We start from the raw sequence: 20,201 nt of genomic DNA, 5'->3' as shown, positions 1-20,201 counted from the left end.
AGAAATGCTGTGACATCATCCTACCCGCAGATCCCTAGTTCAATAAATTTGTCCCAGTTCAGCGTTATCGACCACGACATCTTAGAGGAAACTGTGCAAGGCCTTAAATCATCTTCGTGCTGTCTCGATACCCTTCCTTTATATAAACGCTTTTTTTAAAGCGTTTATAACTGTCTGTCGTCGGACCTATTGCAAATAGTTAATAGATCCCTTGTGACCGGCACTTTTCCTGAGTCCCTGAAAACTGCAGTTATTAAACCCCTACTAAAAAAGCGTAGCCTTGATGCATCGGTAATCAGTAACTACAGACCAATATCTAATCTCCCCTTTATAGCCAAAATAATTGAAAAGGTTGTTTACCTACAACTCAATAGATTGATTAGATTCCTAACCTCAAATGATCTCCTAGATAAACTCCAATCAGGCTTTCGCCCCCATCACAGCACTGAAACCGCGCTTACTAAAGTCATAAATGACATCAGAATGAACACAGACTCAGGCAAAAATTCGATTCTAGTGCTACTCGATCTTAGCGCTGCATTTTACACTGTTGACCACTCAATTTTATTGGACAGACTGGAAAACTGGGTTGGGCTATCGGGTACGGTCCTCCAGTGGTTCAAGTCCTATCTTCAAGACAGGAAGTACTTCGTCTCCATTGGCAATTACACATCTGACCTAACTAGGATGACCTGTGGGGTGCCTCAAGGATCCATTATGGGGCCCGTTCTCTTCAACCTTTAGCTCCCTCTAGGCCTAATTATGCAAAAAAACAAAGTAGCCTATCATAACTATGCAGACGACACTCAGTTGTATATAACTCTTTCCTCAGCTGACTATGCCCCCATAGAATCATTGTGCCAGTGCATTGATCAAATAAATAACTGGATGTGCCAGAATTTCCTACAGCTAAACAAAGACAAAACTGAGGTGATCGTGTTTGGCCCCAAAGAACAAAGGCTTAAAATCACTGCACGCCTTGAGTCTCGATCCCTGAAGCCTAAGGATCAAGTCAAAAATCTTGGAGTTATTATTGATTCCGATCTCAACTTTAACTCCCACATTAAGTCAATTAGAAAATCTGCTTTTTATCATCTTAAAAATATAGCAAGAATTAGGGGATACATGTCCAGACAGGATCTAGAAAAACTAATTCACGCCTTCATTTATAGTAGGTTAGACTACTGCAATAGCCTTTTTTCTGGTCTCTCCAAAAAAGAACTTAGGCAACTTCAACTCATTCAGAATGCTGCTGCTAGAGTTCTAACGAAGACTAAGAAAGCTGATCATATCACTCCAGTTCTTAAGTCCTTACACTGGTTGCCAGTGTGTCAGAGAATAGATTTTAAAATACTGTTATTAGTCTATAAATCACTTAATGGCCTAGGCCCAAAATACATAGCTGAATTGCTCCCACGCTACGAACCGTCTAGAACTCTTAGGTCAACAGGGACCAGCTTATTAACACGTTCACTGCCGTCGACGAGTTATCTCGTCAAAAAAAATCCAACGGTTGACTGCCGTGGACGAGTTATCTCGTCAAAAAAAAAAAAAAAAATTTGACGGTGGGACGTGGATCAAACCCTTTTACATCTCCTATAAATATATGGGAGCTATTGAATGTGTATAACCTATTTTACCGACCCACTAAGTGGCGACAGTGCTCTCCAGACTAGAGGAAGCCGAGCAAAAACACCAGGAAAAAGCGTGAGGAAGCCATTCTCATGAAAATGGTTTGGCGAAAACGCTTTCGCGCTGGCGCACAACGGTGGGCGATTCCAAAAATAGACTCTGTGTGCAACACACTTTGAAACACCAGCAGAAAGCCCAGAATCGCACGCAGCATCATCCCACCACACAACCGAAAACTCAGAAATGAACGAGCCCCATCCAGACTCGCCCGACGAGCGGCCGCCAGCAGCCAGGCAGCACAGACAGGCAGCAGAGCAGAGACTCGCCTGTGACAAACGCTGCAAAGCCACCAGAGACACACCCACGGAGGGAGGAGTTTGAAGGAGAGGGTGCTGTTATGGAGGAAATTACTGTTCAGAACTATATTGTTTAGATGTCTGATGTCTCACTGATGCCAAAAATAAATGGTTAAAGTGACTGTTCTGCCTGTTCTATCGAATCACGCACGCACGCACACACACACACACACACACACACACACACACACACACACACACACACACACACACACACACACACACACACACACACACACACAATACAGTATACACACTTGCCCAAGGGCACCCATAATCACAGGCACGTGAGGTGGTTCTAAAAATCCATTTATCTCAAAACTCTCTGAAAATCTCTGAAACCATGCTGTATTCAACTGCTAATGCCTACATAACAGAACATGATAAAAACTAACTCTTTTAGACAGAGAAAGCACACATTCTATTAGTTCTTTTGAGATATTTTGTGTTCACAAAGTCCTAGCAGAAAATAATCCTCGGCTCTTGAAAGATGAGCCAGAATCCTCAAAAAAACCCTTGGCAGAAGCTACCTACAGTATTGGAAAAACTGCTGGCAGTGAATGTGTTAACTGTCCCTAGGATCAAATCAAATCACGGGAAGGCTGCATTTACCCACTATGCTTCTGCTAGCTGGAACAAATTGCCTGAAGACCTCAGATCTGCCCCAACCTTACTTACTTTTAAAAATAGACTAAAGACTTTTATGTTTACCGTCGCTTTTAACTGCTGACAGCTACTATGCAAACCCAATGAGTAAGTTAGCTCTTTCTGCAACTGCCGCGCCTGTTGCCTATTGCACTTTTTATACTCTTTTTTTAAGTTTTGTTGTGATGCTTTTAAATGTCCATTTTATTTCTTCTTTTCGTTTATTTTCCTGTGTGCTTAATGAATGCACTTTTTATACTATTTTTTGAACAGACCATTTGGCTGAACGACTTTACCAACTGTACATTATCACTTTTTAATGGACACTCTGCAGCCAATCAGAATCGAGTATTCACCCAGACCATGGTATAAATGGTTGTATAAATGTATTTTCTCAATAATGGTCTTTAAAAGTCCACAGGATCTTCTAGAAATGTTAATCCTCATTTTCAGAGAGTTGGTTGGTGAGGAGATTTTTGGATCAGATAGACTGAACACAAGCTAAAGCTGTGCAGCGTATAGTTACATTACATTACATTATTCATTGGCACAGATCTACCAAACCTCCATAACATCTTCACCACTCGCTGTAAAATGAAAGCCAAAAACATTATCAAAGACAGCATACCCTGTTCTCACTCCTCCCTTCCAAAAAACGCTACCGGAGCATCAAATCACACACCACCCGTCTCAGTAACAGGTTTTTCCCTCAGGCAGTCAGGCTGCTGAACAGTTGACTCACACACACTGCAACGCACTGTCACTTTGTTGTGCACCATTATTGTATTGTACTGTATCGTGGTTTGTGTTATGTCTACACGCACTGTGTACAGACATGTCTGTATCACGTGTAGCCTACATAGTTATGTAGGCAGGGTGCGAACTACGGGGGCGCTGGGGGGGCTTTGGCTCCCCTTAAAGAAATAGTAGACCCCCTGAAAGCATGACTTGTGAGATTTGGGGGGGTCTCTAAATTATTGACTAATATATATTACCCCATGTATTTTCTATTTCTTTTTCTGTACCTTCATAGTGAATAATGCGTAAAATTACGCTATTTTAATCGTATGATTCAGAGTGTGCTCAATCACTGTCAAATTCACTGTAAGCCCCTATACCGACATGCATGTTATTCTTATCATCACCACATCGAAGCGTGGCGGCGCAGGTGCAAATCAAACGTCACTCACGCGGGCAGGTCAGATTTAAAACAACAGCAAGATGTCAAAAAGAAAACAAGGCAGTTTGACAAACTTTACATTCACGAAGAAATGGAAGCAGCCGTCAGTTGAACAGCAACAAGTCGCTTCTACTTCAAACGCAGATGTGGAAAAAGTGACGACGTGAAGCTGGAATAGCCTACCTCCGAGTCCTCCCGCATATGGAGGACTGTTTGTGAGATGGAATGCGTCAGGAACTTCACAGTGAGTGGGACATGTGCGTTATGGAGTGGATAAAAGTGTTGGGCAGAGATATCATGTTCTTGTGGATGCAGTGTGTATGGAGAGCAGTGCGCCCGTTTCGCCTTGTGCTCCCTCACCCTCCCTCCCTCTCTGTGTGCGCAGCGCGCTTTTCTCTCTTGGAGAGAAAAGTGGAACACGACATCCGTGTCTTTGAGCGTGCTGATTTAAAATGAGTTATACCCCTAAATTGGCCTTCAAATTGCCTCAAATTTCCTGTAGTGCCCTTTTATGAATTTGAGCCCCTCTGCACCCACCCCCGGTGACAAAAGTCGGCTCCCCCGAAAGCCACAGTATAGTTCGCACACTGTATGTAGGTCTACACCCTTTTTCTGTCGGTCTTTGTGACCATGTCCTTGTGTATGTAAGGCTGAGGGTGCTCAGAGCATAAAGAATTTCATTGTATTATACATTGTATTATACATATGACAATAAACTACTTGAACTTGAACTTGAACTTGAACATTACATTACGTCATTTAGCAGACGCTTTTGTCCAAAGCGACTTACAATATCACAATTTGTCAACAGTACAGAAAACCACTATGCAACACAATCAATGACAGCTAAGATATTTTGATAGACTAGCACCATGTAGGAAGTAGCATGCCCCCTTTAAAGCTGAAAAGTTAGCTTGCTAACACCCCTGTCACGTGTCATGTGACCACAGCAAACACCCCCGGGTGTCATGTGACTGGAGCTAGGATGGGGCATCTGACCTTTACAGTGGTTCTCATCCCAGGGGTAGACGCAGTTCTGCATGCCGTTGCACACCAGCGTGTTGTTGATGCACATGTTGCTGTGGCAGAAGAAGGTGTCTGCATCGCATGGAGCTGCAAGAGGAGAAGCACAGTGATCAGAGCTCAGCATACCGACAGTGAAGAGATTATACGGCCATCAAGTGCTTAGTAGTGACAAGACTGAAATGTATTCCTTTACTGGCCGTCTCATCATAATCTATGGAGGCTTTGCTGCCAAACACCTCAAGATGAGGCAAACACTTTCCAGTGAATTTCCCATCATTAAAATAAATAAATAAATACATCTGCAAGACGTTCATATGTATGCAGTATTTGAAAATATTTGAGGTAGGCCTACAGCTGAAGAGCGGTTCCAGTGTACCAATAAATGTTCTTTATGAATTTTCATCCTCATCCTCACCTTCAAACATTTGCAGACGCAACTTATGGATATGGATCTTTTGACGTGTGTGTGTGTGTGTGTGTGTGTGTGTGTAGCGTGCGTGCGTGTGCGTGTGTGTGGCGGGGTCTGTAGAGATGGCCATGACATTTTTAGAATCATCCTACACAAGTGAACAAAGAAAGTGCCAAACAAATCTGTCCTACAAAATGTTGTTGGTTTGTCCAGGGTGCACGACCCTTGTCAACACACACATGCCTCCTGACAACTGACCTCCCAGTGCAGCCTGCTGTCCCAAGCGATCACGTTGCCCTGCACATGTCTCCACCTTTCTGTGAAGGCAGTCATAAAATTGAGACATGTGGGGGCATCATCCATCCATCAGGAAGACACGCTATTAAAATCACTGTGATAATGTAAAGGGCTCCATCATCAGACAGACAATTAAAAGCCAAGGTGCCCTTCAAAGCCATCTCCCTCTTCTTAACAACCAATCATACTAATGCATGAGTCAACCGACTGGCCAATCCGCTGCCTCCGGCTCCCGCTGTCAATCAGGGTGAAATGCATGCAGTGCCATAACAAAAGCCAACCTCAAAAAAAGTTTATTCTATTCAGCCTACACTATTCAGGGTAATTTCATTGTTAGAAATGTACAGTAACATGGGATAATAGAATAACCCTAACCCAAGTACTGTATAGTATCCATTATAGTATCTATTAGTATAGGCCAGCGCCGTGTATATAGAAGAGTCGCGACATCTCTATTCACTCCGATGGTTTTTTTACTCTCAAGAGTTCCAGGAAGTAAGGTCCTGGATTAAGCAGCACTGTCGAGTTGCAGCAAAATGGACAGTTTGTGTTGTACTTTGAACGTTTTTTTTTTAGAATCAAATTGTACATTATCAGCTTTATTTTAACATTCAAAAGTAGCGCAAGACCCCTTCCTGGCTGTTCATTGGCTAATGAGTCACGCATTTTGGTCGTCCGCTAACGCCACTCTCTCTCTAGAGGACACTAGTATAGGCTACATAATATCTACTTTCTACAGATATATGCTCACAACCTGGTGGAAAAGAGTGTAATGGGGAAAAGTATTTTGAGAATACTTCTGTCACTTCACTTCTGTCCTGAAAGAACTCACCAATACAATAGGTGAAAAATAATCAGTGGCTCTGTTTAACTGCTGGCAATTTATAAGCAGAGGAGATGCTTCCTTCTCTCCATTTAACTGTCTCTCCTCATTTTTAGCTCTACCTCTTTTTCTCTCATCCTCGCTCTCTTTCTCTCACTCTCTCTCCATCACACACACACACACACGCGCGCACACACACACACACACACACACACACACACACACACACACACACACACACACACACACACACACACACACACACACACACAGAGAGAGAGAGAGAGAGAGAGAGAGAGAGCAGGCACTGGGCACTAAAGCAGCTTGTCAGTGGTGGTATGGCAGAGCTGGGAGCTACTTGACAGTGTTAGCACAGTGATCTATGGCTGTTTTCATCCCAAATGAATAATAACAGGCCAAATGAGGGTGACTTATCTCTATCTCTTTCTCTACCCCCTCCTGTCTGGGCTTTTGCCAGCGTTTCCTGTCTCCCCTTCTCTCTCTCTCTCTCTCTCTCTCTCTCTCACTCTCATTCATGCCAAAGATACACCAGTCTCGTTAACAACCACCAGAGGGAGCCCAGCCCTTTCTCAGTTCCATCGCTGAATCACCCCCCTCTCTCTTCCACACTTCACAGGGCGAGAGCAGACATTATTAAAAGCTAGATCCACACTAATCTCCTGCAAAATTAATTTCAAGACATTTTGTAATAAAAGTGCCCTTTTGCCCACACACACACACACAGCATAATGAACTCCTAAATGAGCGCCTGATGAAAGAGTCTGGCTGTCTCTCTGCACAGGGAGCTCCAAGAACACGCCGTCTCCTGCACTCAAGCAACACATTATTATTGTCAGTCCTCACTCTGTCTCTGCAGCTGCAATGACAAAACCTCCCTGTGGGAGTGGTCAAAGTTTCATCCAATCTCATTTGGAAGGTTACTTTCAAAACAACCTGTTGTGCATGCATCAGTACTTCCACGTTTAACTAAGCAGTATAATGTCATGCACTGGCTGACGCAAAATCACACGGACATAGCTCAACTTTCAGTTACTTTTTTCCACAGAGACAAACAATAATTGACGCTTATTTTTTATAGCCCTGTCACCATCGACCAATCACGATCAATAATGTGAGATGCGTAAAATAATGCTTAATTGTTTCCCAGTTTGTCTGAGGCAAAACTGCCAAAAATGAAGTGGTTTGCAATTAGTATTTCTGTGATTGTATTACCCACTTAACTTAGTTTCTTCCAAACTCTGAATATTGCAAGAGCCATCCATCCATCCATCCATCCATCCATCATCCATCCATCGTAGGCTATGCACACGCTACTGTATCTTACTGTGCAATGCTACAAGCTAACATGTCATCTACATACACTATATTCTGTTCTAAACCCAAAGCCAATAAGGTAACGAGTGTGGAGACATATGACATAATCCAATCTAAGACCTAGCAAAGATCCTATGTTGGCGCGCGTTAGCATCCGTGCTGTTGCAAAAAGCCCTCATGCATACGGTAAAGAAGCTTTGAAAGAATCCAGAATGTGACAAGTGTGTCGTGAAGCCAGGGAGAATTTCCATCTGCAACCCCAGAGACGGCTCTCTATTGACGAGGCGTAACAATGCTGACAGCTGAGACGTCATTGATCACCTAGAACAGTGATACTCAACTGGCGGCCCCCGGGCCACATGCGGCCCGCGGCCGCCCCCTGTGTGGCCCGCGATGGAATTGCAATTTTTTTTTTTTTACAGTGCACCTGAACAAGATACCCGCTGAATAAGTGTCCAAATGTTCATGTCATTCTGGCCAATACTCCACTTCTGTTATATAGCATTTCAGTCTGGAATATGGAATATCTTTCAATAATCTATGATTTAGCTGCTAAATTGTCAAATACCGCCATCTGATCGCTACCCAGGCACTTATGTATGTACTTAACCTAACTAACTATCCGGTGTGCACAACATTGTCAGACTAAACTCCGGCTGACACACCAAAAACCTACAATCCGCTACAGAAAAATGTATATTGATTGTTTATTAACTGGCCCCTGGCCTTCTATCATTTCACGAAAGTGGCCCCCGGGCAAAGTAAGTTGAGTATCCCTGACCTAGAAGAACATAATTGCTGCTTGGGTAATAGGCTTTACTTTGCTTCTCATTGGTACTCTTACACTGCAGCTCTGCCTATCAGAGGAATGCAGGTGCGTGAGTGAGTGAGTGAGTGAGTGAGTGAGTGAGTGAGTGAGTTGAGTGAGTGAGTGAGTGCCTGGGAAACAGAAGGAGTAGTACTATCAGCAGGTGTGCACGCTGCTTGACTCAAGGTGCGTATCTGCTTTTGCAAACACTGCTCTTCCCCTCGGAGTATCTCGCAGGGAATCAGCGCCTGTGATGCTGTTCTACAAGCTGTTGGTCCCTCTGGGAAGCAGTGGCTGTGTGAACAGCACTCTGAAGGCTTAGGCTGTAGCTGGGGATCACTTATTGTGAAAACTGCTTTGTAAGCTGCAAGTCCAGCGAGTGCTTCTGTGACACTGTGTACAAATACTCCATTGTAGCACTTACATAAAACCCTGTTAGTGTTATCACCTAAAGAGATACAGTAAACAGCTCCCTACGAGTTCCCTGGGACACAGTGTGATAGACCTCACATTCTCTGCAACCCTATTCCTCCTACTCCTTCCCCATTGACTTTTTCTGTATTTTTTGCCTGTAACTAACGCAGTTCACTCAAACATGCACTTGTCATTCTTTTTGTTAACGCTTGCTTGCTGCAGATGCCTCAAATTTGCATGAAGTAGCCTAAACGTGTCTTTTAGACCCTCTCACCCCCACCATGTTTAGAAGTGGCTTATGTGTAACCGAATGACTGTGAGTCCTTGTGAGTCCTGAGTGGTAGCGAGTAGGTTGGTTAAACTCACTTCCCAGTATAAAGGCCTTTTAAACATGCGTTGCTGAAAGTGCCGTCAACACAACGCAGGTTACATAAGCATGGACTTTTGTTGACGTTCACATTCTCATAATGATCTCATTCAAATGAATAGAGTGTCTCACCACACCTGCAAACTTTTGCGGTTCAATGGCCATTCACCCTATGGGCTTAGATTGATAGGTTTTCTTTTATATCAGACACAGGTTTGTGTTCCTACCTGTCAAATCTGACAGGACGATCACGCCTCTGTAAACAACATCAGCTGTTAAAGACACGTCACACACCATCTAGTGACACCTCTGAAGAAGACGGAAGTATTACCGTCGAAACATGTCAGGTAGGAACACAAACCTGTGTCTGATATAAAAGAAAACCTATCAATCTAAGTAAAGTATAGACACTATGAACCTTTTTGGATCACCCTATGGGCTAATGTACACCGCCTCCGGAACAGAGGCGGTGAACAGACCCACACTCATGTCATCTGTCAGACGCAGTGTTGGGGGTAACTCATTACAAAAGTAACATATTACATATAATATATTACTTTTAGCAGTAACTCAGGAATATAACTTATTACTTATAGGATTTCAGTAATATTATACCAGTTACTTTGTTAAGTAACTCAAGTTACAAATTGAGTTACTTAAAAAAAAAATCAAAGCACATATTTAAAAAAGATACAATCATTTCCTAATCAAACTGTTTGTTTTTATGCAAATAACCACTATAGATGACAATAACTAGTGTCCTCTAGAGAGAGAGTGGCATCAGCAGAGGACCAAAATGCGAGACTCATTAGCCAATGAACAGCCAGGAATGGGTCTTGCGCTACTTTTGCATGCTAAAATAACGCTGATAATGTACAATTTGATTCAAGGGGGGAAAAACCCTTTCAGAGTACAACACAAACTGTCTATTTTGCTGCAACTCGACAGTGCTGCTTAATCCAGGACCTTACTTCCTGGAACTCTTGAGAGTAAAAAACTGGTCCATTGGAGTGAATGGAGATGTCGGGACTCTTCTATCTACATGGCTCTGACAATAACAAAGGAAAAGAATAACATTATGAATTTTGGATTGTCTACACTGACTTCAAGGCGGTTGACATAATTTTTCGGGATGGTTCCGGGGCAGCGATGTCATTCTGCTGCTGCTGTTGTTTTGGTAAAAGTAATGCAAAAGTAGCGTAATAAGTGACAAGTTACTCTACACAGACAGTAATATTGTAAAGTAACTTATTACTTTCAAATGAAAGTAACTAGTAATATGTAGTATATTACATTTTGAAAGTAACTTGCCCAACACTGGTCAGACGCATGCAGGATCCAACAAAAATAGAACGGGTGCGTCATTTTTCCGTACCGCAGAGAGTCGGTGAGAGTCGATCCGGCAGTTTTGCCGGATCCGCAACGCAGCCGTAACGCATCTGGTGGACATTGCCTGTAAGATGTTTGGAAAGTGATATGATTGAATGTGCCCTTGATTGACTGCAGGGGGCAAGCCGGTGTAACCCACAAGAAGCGTGTGTAATGTGGGTACAAAAATATTATCTGTAAATCCACAGGCACGGATAAAAATGTACTGAATGCGGTATGGTGGATTTTATGGTAACAAGCAGTGGGCGAGAACATAGGAGCCATGTATGTTTTTGTGTTGCGCTCAGACTACATTCACAGTCACTTACGGTAATCTGGTGCATGACGTGGGAGGTGTCTGATGTATGTTGGCAGCTCAGTGGTAGCAAGGCAGAGGACAGAGGAGAGAGGGGAGTACTTACTTTCTGTTGAACGTACGTTTTACGCTTTGTCTCTACATAACCGGCACGTTTCAAGTATGCATACTGCATTGTTTGACGCTACGGACTGCACAAAATAAACATTCAAAACAGCTGCAGAGTCGAGGTGTTTGACTGGAGCCAATGCTGATAGAAGTGCTAACCAGTTACTGAGCTAGCAGCTGCTAAGTGCTACAGGTGACAAGTCTTGGCCAGAAAGACTGCTATTGGCCTCCTGTGTGAAACGCTGGCAGTTTGGTGAGGTTCAAAGTGAGCGGCTGTGTTTGTAGCCTGTCTTTAATCATAGGTGACAGCCAGGGCATGGCGGGTCTTATATTACCGGGTCTGGGTGGGTGGGTGCGGGTTTGCAAAAACTGGACTTGTGCAGAAATCGGTGCCATTGTCAATAGATTCTACTATGTGTCTGCTCATTTACCAACTGCAAAAGGGAGCAGGAGACAGCAGGCTGAACTATGGCCACAACATCCCTGGACATCCTGTCCGGCTGACACAGCACCTGTCGCCATGATGGAAAGGGCACGCACGTTACCTGGAGTAACACGAGAGGGACGTCGGCTGTGGGATCTGGCTCTACAAATCATCAGCACCGCCCAATGACTGAGGTCCTGTCCATGCACACATGCTGAGTGTACTGACTTCTGTCAAACTCATCACATTCAAATCTCTTGGTAGCCTCAAATGTGCCATCTCCTTTGAGGATCCCTTGAAGGAAAACGCCCCCCTCTTCTCTTCTCAGCTAGCCTGGGTAAACCCAGCCTTCAACGTGACGTCACAGACTACGCCTGTAGCATAAGTTTCTTTGTGACTGATAGTACATAGAGGTCACGTGGAGGCTGGGTTTACCCAGGCTACTTATCAGTAGTTTGTGATGTTGATGTTGTCGTTGCATTCCAGGATTTATTTTGCTGCAATTTACTTTTTGGTACCTATTTTCCCTCAACCTGCTTCGTCTCCCTCTGCTTCAGTTAGAGATTTCATACCTTCTCTGTGCTGTAAGTGGTGAGGAAAATAGCACTAGTGATAGCATATCTAAAATATCTCAAATATACAGTATATAAAATAACACTAGTGATAGCATATCTAAAATATCTCACAAAAAAATATAAAAAAGCACTAGTGATAGCATATCTGACAGCCGGGGCGGCTGTAGCTCAGGAGGTAGAGCGGGTCGTCACTAATCGCTTTGGATGAAAGAGGTCGCTGGCTCGATTCCTGCCTCCTCCAGTCTGCATGTCGAAGTGTCCTTGGGCAAGATACTGAACCCCAAATTGCTCCTGATGGTGTGCCAGCATCCTGTGTGGTAGCCTGCTGCCATCGGTGTGTGAATGGGTGAATGTATATGGGTGTATATGTATGTATATGGGTGAATGGATAAAAGCGCTATATAAATGCAGGCCATTTACCATTTACAATGGCACAGTGTGACATGCCGTCGACGAAGAGGAAAGTGGCAAGTCTCAAAAAACAACTTCTCTTTGATTCTGAGGTGCTGACAAAACCTGCCATTGACATTTTAGATAGATGATCATTTTCCTGCTGTTAAACTCACCCACAAGAAGAAGAAAAATCCACCACCAAACAACAACATGGGCCCAGACATGCGAGGGATATCACCAGTATTGGATGTGTGTGTGTGTGCGTGTGTGCATGCGTGTGTGTGTGTGTGTGTGTGTGTGTGCGCGTGTGTGCGTGCGTGCGTGTGTGCGCGTGCGTGTGTGTGCGTGCGTGTGTGTGCGTGTGCGTGTGTGTATGTCATCATGGCAAAATGTGGTCCTAGAGACATCGATTGTAGCGGGAACTACAACAGAAGCAATTCTGACTACTTTTCCAGGTGTTTATAAATATGTCTGTCTGTTGGCAGATTTTGCGAACACAATAGTGTAAAAACCATGCAAGATGCAGTCATGAAACTTTACAGGTGTGTAGTTGACATCAGAATTAAGGATGACTTAAAAGATGAGCGTGATCCAAGCAAGGGGGCCGGCCCCCTCACTGTACGGCCCTGGCCCACATTCGTTTTAAATCACAGGCATCGTGGCTGGTGTGCTCTCTAGTTTCATTTTTTTCCATCCATCGCAGTTTTTACCTGTTGTGTTCTTTAAACAAGTGACAATATCTTGGAATGAGGCGCATCCCTGGACTAGTATCAAGATAGTCTCTCTTGATACAGGCGTTAAGATAAGACCGTTAAGAGGTGATGAGCGGAGACACTGTGCTCAGTGCTGCTACACCTGGCCGTTTACTGTGGCCAGGGTTGGTGCAGTGCTGCTGAGCAGTTAGTGAATGCTGCTCTATAGGCTGTGAGGTCTGGCTAGGGATCGCCTGAGTGACTTAGGCAGTGGCGTTGCCCGGGCAACAGCACATCCTGGCTCTGCTCGCAAAGGCCTCACAAAGGGGACACCGACTTCAACACAAACAAACCCACTCCTGCTGGCATCTTTTCTGTCACAGCTATAGTCACTACTAGACTATTCCACTATAGATATTCCACTATATACACACACGCACGCACGCACGCACGCACGCACGCACGCACGCACGCACACACACACACACACACACACACACACACACACACACACACACACACACACACACACACACACACACACACACACACACACACACACACACACTCATACATACACAATATATCAATAAATAACTATTCTATAGGTAGTCACCTTTATCCCAAGATGCATTTACGTCTTAATAGGAGCGATGTCTTGCCAGATGAGAAGGACACTGACGACAATTAAAGCATCAATGGTTTGTATAACTATGACAATATTAGCTATTCACCTTATGTAGCCCCGCCCACTTGACCCATTGTATCACGACTTCCTGTTCAAAACGCCGGCTGTTTTACCTGCTCAAACTAGTCTGACTCACCTGCTAGTTTGACTCACATTATGAGTCAGACTAGGTTTGTGAGTCACAGGAAGTGTAAATACAATCAGAAGTTCTGATTGTGTTTACACTTCTTGTTAGTCTCTCAAGCCAGACGGTCTTTTCTGCATAAGGTGAATACACTGAAGCCTCCTCAATACCCATGACCCCAATGTGATCCAATATGACCCCAATGTGATCCAATAATGACTCCAATAGAGCGTTTGTGAGGTAATAGGTTCTGGCATGATGTTTACCAGCTGCGACAGCGGGGCTGGTATTGTTTTCACCTTGGGAGTCTTTGTGTGTGTGTGTGTGTGTGTGTGTGTGTGTGTGTGTGTGTGTGTGTCATCATGGCAAAAATGTGGTCCTTGAGACACGTATTGTAGCGGGAACTACAACAGAAGCTGTTTTGAGTACTTTGCCAAGTGTTTATTGTCTGTCTGTCTGTCTGTCTGGGGACAGATTTTGTTAGTGCAATAGCATCAAAACTGTGCAAGATGCAATTATGAAACTTTACAGGGTCGTAGTTGACCTCAAAATTAAGGTTGAGTTCGAAAGTGACTTGAGATGAGGCGCATTCCTGCAGGAGCCCCCCCCCACCCCACCCCACGATTTCATGTGTCATGTGACTCACGTAGCTATAGTGTGTGTGTGGGAATAGTTCCATGTTTGAATGGCTAAAATTAAGCTGATAATATACAATTTGATTCGGTCTTAGCCTTTCAAAGTACATCACAAACGGTCCATTCTGCTGCAACTTGACAGTGCTGCTTAATCCAGAACCTTACTTCTGGGAACTATTGCGAGGTAAAACAAAAACAAAAACAACAACATTGGAGTGAATGGAGATGACACAACTCTTATATCTCTATGGCTCTGCCCCTACCCACCCCTCGAATCCCAACTCTCTACGACCTTTCCTTAGCTATGACCCCTTTTACCTAGCCCCACCCTCCTTCCTTGATCGGACGGACGTGAGGTCACAGTGACCTTGAACTTTGACCGTTGACCACCAAAATCGAAGCACTTCATCCTTGAGTCCAAGTGGATGTCTGAGCCAAATTTGAAGAAATTCCTTACGGCATTCCTGAGATAACGCATTAACGAGCATGGACACCCTGTGCACTCTTGCATACCTGCAAACAGGAGCTTGAAGAGAAATACTCAAATGCAGATCAAAATGCAATCTTCAACAGCACTGTATATAGATGATCATATCTGTGTGTGTGTGTGTGTGTGTGTGTGTGTGTGTGTGTGTGTGTGTGTGTGTGTGTATGTGTGTGTGTGTGTGTGTGATTACTTGTTGCTTTGCCCAGTTTCAGAGCCAGCTCGTCCTTCACCTAACTGGGAGTACAAAAAAAGCCTCTGACACTTTCAACTACAAGCTGCATCAATGAGAACCCAGTGAATGAGAGTGAGATTATGCATCTGTGTGTGTGTGTGTGTGTGTGTGTGTGTGTCTCCCAGGTGCTCTGCTCAAAGAACATTGGAAGATGTGAATACATTAGCCTCCAGGGCAAACCAGTTCATCCTCATTCTTGATTCTGCCTCTGACTCTCCATCCATCCATCCATCCATCCATCTATCTATCTATCTATCTATCTATCTATCTATCTATCTATCTATCTATCTATCTATCTATCTATCTATCTATCTATCTGTCTGTCTGTCTGTCTGTCTGTCTGTCTTGTCTGTCTGTCTTGTCTGTCTGTCTGTCTGTCTGTCTGTCTGTCTGTCTGTCTGTCTTGTCTGTCTGTCTGTCTTGTCTGTCTGTCTTGTCTGTCTGTCTTGTCTGTCTGTCTTGTCTGTCTGTCTGTCTGTCTTGTCTGTCTGTCTGTCTGTCTGTCTGTCTGTCTATCTATCTACTTGGCATATTATTCCTACACGCCGTCTGTACGCAGTTGAAAGGAGCAGCTTTTGGAGGAAACAGTCATGGCCTAGTTGTGCATTTGGACAGTGAGAGCTGGCTGCTAACAGATCTCCTCCCTGTGGTACTGTGTGGTACTGTGTGGTACTGTGTGGTACTATTAGTGCCGATTTGAACGCAAACCCACCAACACTGTCAAGCAGCATAACTATAGACTGGCTAATCCTCCCATGAGCCCCCCAGACAATATTCTCTCTAATGGAAATCCAACTCCCTATAGCTTCCTGCTTGCTGTTTAAATGCTCGTAAAATTAAATGGCACCCTCTGACTGCACCTTTCCTACGGACGCCATCCGATATACCGAGCCATAAAGTCGGTCACCGATGAATTGACTTTGCTCCCACCTTCCTTTAATGGCTACCACTAAAGAATAGACCGCTTCCCTTTTGGCTTCAATGTCGCGGTCATTGGGTGGTGGTCTGATTAAGATGAGCCAGAAGCTATTTTCCTGTAGCTAATCAGGACCTTTCACTAGGTGGGTCAGTGTTGCAGTAAACATCTTTATGACGGGCCTCTCAAACAGAACCTGTGTGGGGCTGCGGCGCCGTGCGGTGGGGTGTACGTGTCTTGTGTTTCTGAGCAGCGCCTTACGTTCTTGGTAGGTTGTGAAAAGGATCCGGAAGCGGCTTTTGCGGCTGGCCTCGTCGGCCCACATGCGGATGACGCCCAGCGTGGACACCAGCATGATGTCGTTGGCCACCGTGGAGCAGAACTTGCTCTTCAGGTCCTCCACCGAGCTGAGATCAGAGAACGTTGAGATGAGAGGTTTGCTCAATACTTAATGAAGCATAGCGAAAATTCTTGAAGAGAGACCTGTAGTGTTTCATTCATTCACTCTCTTCATTTATTCACTCTCCTAGGAGAAACCCTCTAGTTGTCATACCCACTTCTTAATCACCCCGCTTTTCCTGCTTCGAGGAGAAACCCTTTAGTTGTCACGGGCACTCATTCATCCCTTCTGTCGTCATTCACTTCTTTCCCGATTAGGAGAAAACCTTTAATTGTCACACCCACTCATTCATAAAACTCAGTCATCAATCACCCCTTTCCCGCTTCTACCTAGCATCACTGTTTGTGGGTGGTAACACTTAGATTAAGCCAATCAGAGTAAGACACATCTTCCCATTCAGCCTATCCTAGTCTACTGTCATAGCTAAAAGCCCCCTGTTTCTCTCTGTGTGGTCTGCTGGGTTTCAGTGCGTTCCTGCGTCCCTCCTCCACCCCATTCTCCTCCAGTCCTCTCCGAGGTCTTCAGATTCAGAAGCCTTCTCCAGCAAGACCAAGACTACCTTCACCACCACCAGGTCTAGACTCCACGGGGGGATATTCAATCCTACTCCTGGCTGCATCTACCCCTGCTGATCATGATGTCATAATCAAGCTGATGTCATGATGGAGTCTAATCGCCAAAATATATCTATATCTTATGTGCCTACAGGCTCATGTATCTAATCATCTAATAAATCATTGTCATTCTAGAAATGTGTCTCTCTGGTTGAAATGCTGTACTGTATATCAAAAAATCAGAGAGATGTCAGAAAATGTCCGAAGGTCACAACCTGCCGCCGTCATACACCGCCACGAAGTTGCGCTTGCATTCATTGGAGTTGGCCATCTCATAGTCGAGGAAACGCAGGTAGATCTGCACAATGTAAAGAGAAGAAAAGAAGTCATCAAGTGAGGACATTTCACCGGTATACAACATGCGGACATGACGGATAAACAGGTGACAAAAGAACACAGGAGAGAAGGGTGAGAGAGGGAGAGAGAGAATCCCTTTTCTTTCTGGTGTAGCTGTGCATCTTCTTCATTATTGCAGGGTTTGACGCAGCAGTTTAAGAGAAGGTCTTGTCATGAGATCAGGCCGACACACTGCAGCTGCTACAAAGTCATTATAAACGCATGCTAAATGAGGAGGCAGGCAAAAAGTCTATTGGCTTTAGAGTCACGATTCTTTTTTGCACTTCATAGCATAAGGAAGTTCATAATGAAGAGGTTTATAATTGACTGTTCACTGTCTCCCAGTTAGTTAGTGTGTGTGTGTGTGTGTGTGTGTGTGTGTGTGTGTGTGTGTGTGTGTGTGTGTGTGTGTGTGTGTGTACATAGAGGAGTTCAGCGTGAGAATGAGGTCATGCTTTTTGATTGATAATTTTAACGATAATACGGTAATTAAGTGTGCCCCCACTGTTTGTGCAGCTCATACTAGCATACACACAGCCTGTGTTTACGATGACATGGACATCTACTGTATACCTCATTATTATTAATAGGTCACTGTTAAAACACACATTTAATGCTTTGGCATATCAACAATAGCAATGGCAATTGGGTGGGTGGGGGGGGATTTGGGGGATTTTAAAGGAGGACTTACCTCCAAAACACTTTTTTTCAGCTTTTAACCAATATATATGACTTTGGGGGTGATGTGTGAAGAATTCTGGTCAGAATTTCCACATTTGACACCAAACTGTTGCCATTTTACCATTTGTATCATTTTTCAGCAGCATACCTGGCATAAGCGCCCTCTTAGGGTCAAAGACTGCTTTTTTTTTTTTTCTCAAATGAATGGGAGATTTGGTACAACCTGACGTCAGGTTGTCCCCAAAGACTATGGGATTTCAAGATAATTACTCCCCTACCCCCTCTGTACCCTTTCGGCTCCTCAGAACTCCAAGCCTATTCTTATTGAAGTTTGCTCTTAAAATACTGAACCAAACGTTGTCAAAGTTGGCACATGTCTTAATTATAGTTAGTTTCCCACTGAATGTGTCATTACTTTATTGATATCTTACCTGGATAAGCTCGAATGATGATGTTTATATTATCAGTCCGAGTTGCAAGCACTGTCACCAGCCCAGGCAGGCGAGAGTCGTACTAACATGGACGAGCCCCAAGCTCCGCGGGCGCGCGCAGCAGGCCAGCAGCAGCTGGGCTCTCTGTGCTGAGAGCAGCAGAGAGAGCAGTCTGATATTTCCGCAAACAAATATGGTCGCAGTTTAGCGCACATGTAAAATATAACGCTATACTACGACGTGACAACGTGACAAAGCTTCTCTAAACACATCGGCTACTATCATATTTCCCTGCATCCCTCCTACTGAGATTATATCGGTAATGATTTTGGACAGACTGAATGCGCGGAGGAGAGATCTGCAGCTCTGCCCTGAGAGACACTCGCCTCGCTCCGACTACTGTGCCCGTCTGTGAAAAGCGTCCTGTCCAGTCGCACCTTCGCAAACAGATGCGGGATTCCCTCAATCCTGTACCCAATCTCAGACTGTATTCTCTAAATCGCACACCAGCTATTTCTGTCTACGTGGAGAAATCTCGCATTGTGTTACCCCAGAGCGAGAGGTTTGTCCTCACTGTGTGCTGTGTGCTGCGAGCAGCGAGGCTCTTAACGTAAGTTTAGACAAGCCACATGCAAGCCACGCACACACACATGGGACAAAATGGGACAAAAATAATTAAATTTCTAGTTCGCCACTGAATGGCCAAATTGATATAACTATCAACCATTTCAGGATTTTCTGTTTCCATACAGGCCACCAGCGTTGGCTAGTTGATGATATTTATAAAGATATCGCCCCTCTCAAATAAATTATTTTTGGGGCAGTAGGCAAACTGTAATGGCGTCGATTTCCGAAAAAAAATCTTGACTTAACACAGCCAAAGAGTCTAGTATAGACAAGAGTATATGTCATTTCTTGGTTTTTTCAATAGGTATTTTCAAATCACTGTTCTAATACATATCTAGGGGGTAAGTCCTCCTTTAACATTTCATTTGAATACAAATGCAAATGACTTGGTACAATAACCTGGAAGCTCTTTAAAAATACCAGGAGACCTTAGACGTTCTGCAGCAAACCTCGAGTGTTCCTACACCTACATTTCACACACGCCTTTCTTTGACATGCTGACTAAACCTTTAGAACAATCCATTGCATAAAACATGACAAAACGGTCTCATCCTTAGTCTGTGCCACATGTGACACTTGAGACAATCTCAAGCTGATCTCAACAACAAAGACGTCTCCTCTTTAACCACAACACATTTTAAACCAAGACACACACGAGCACGAGTGAGATATCCACCTTGCAATCCACCTTGACTCTTTTCACAGCAGCTACTCGAGATGAAACTGACACTTGTGTGGCTGCCCCCTGCATCACTGCCCTGTCACTCACTCCTCAAGCGGGGGGCGGGGGGTCGTCCAATCACAGCTCCGGTTCCGGTCCGCTGCGCGCAGCACTCACACCATCGTTACAGTTAATGAGCGG

At 44.3% G+C, this 20,201-nt stretch overlaps 1 protein-coding gene across 1 annotated transcript in view; it reads right to left on the bottom strand.

Moving 5' to 3' along the window:
- neto1l (neuropilin (NRP) and tolloid (TLL)-like 1, like) overlaps positions 1-20,201 on the bottom strand; it is a gene marked incomplete at both ends in the record, with an annotated part of 148,019 nt that overhangs the window by 11,127 nt on the left and 116,691 nt on the right. The window contains 3 exons of the mRNA XM_083655887.1: positions 4,813-4,926; positions 16,512-16,657; positions 17,480-17,562. Of these exons, the coding sequence (XP_083512013.1) occupies positions 4,813-4,926; positions 16,512-16,657; positions 17,480-17,562 (343 nt within the window). The remainder of the gene's footprint in view (positions 1-4,812; positions 4,927-16,511; positions 16,658-17,479; positions 17,563-20,201) is intronic.

The sequence above is a fragment of the Poromitra crassiceps genome, assembly GCF_964638095.1.
Source record: "Poromitra crassiceps genome assembly, chromosome: 2".
NCBI classification, from domain to species: domain Eukaryota; kingdom Metazoa; phylum Chordata; class Actinopteri; order Beryciformes; family Melamphaidae; genus Poromitra; species Poromitra crassiceps.
The sequence above is the reverse complement of the archived record's forward strand: the minus strand, read 5'-3'. Positions and strand labels throughout refer to the sequence as shown.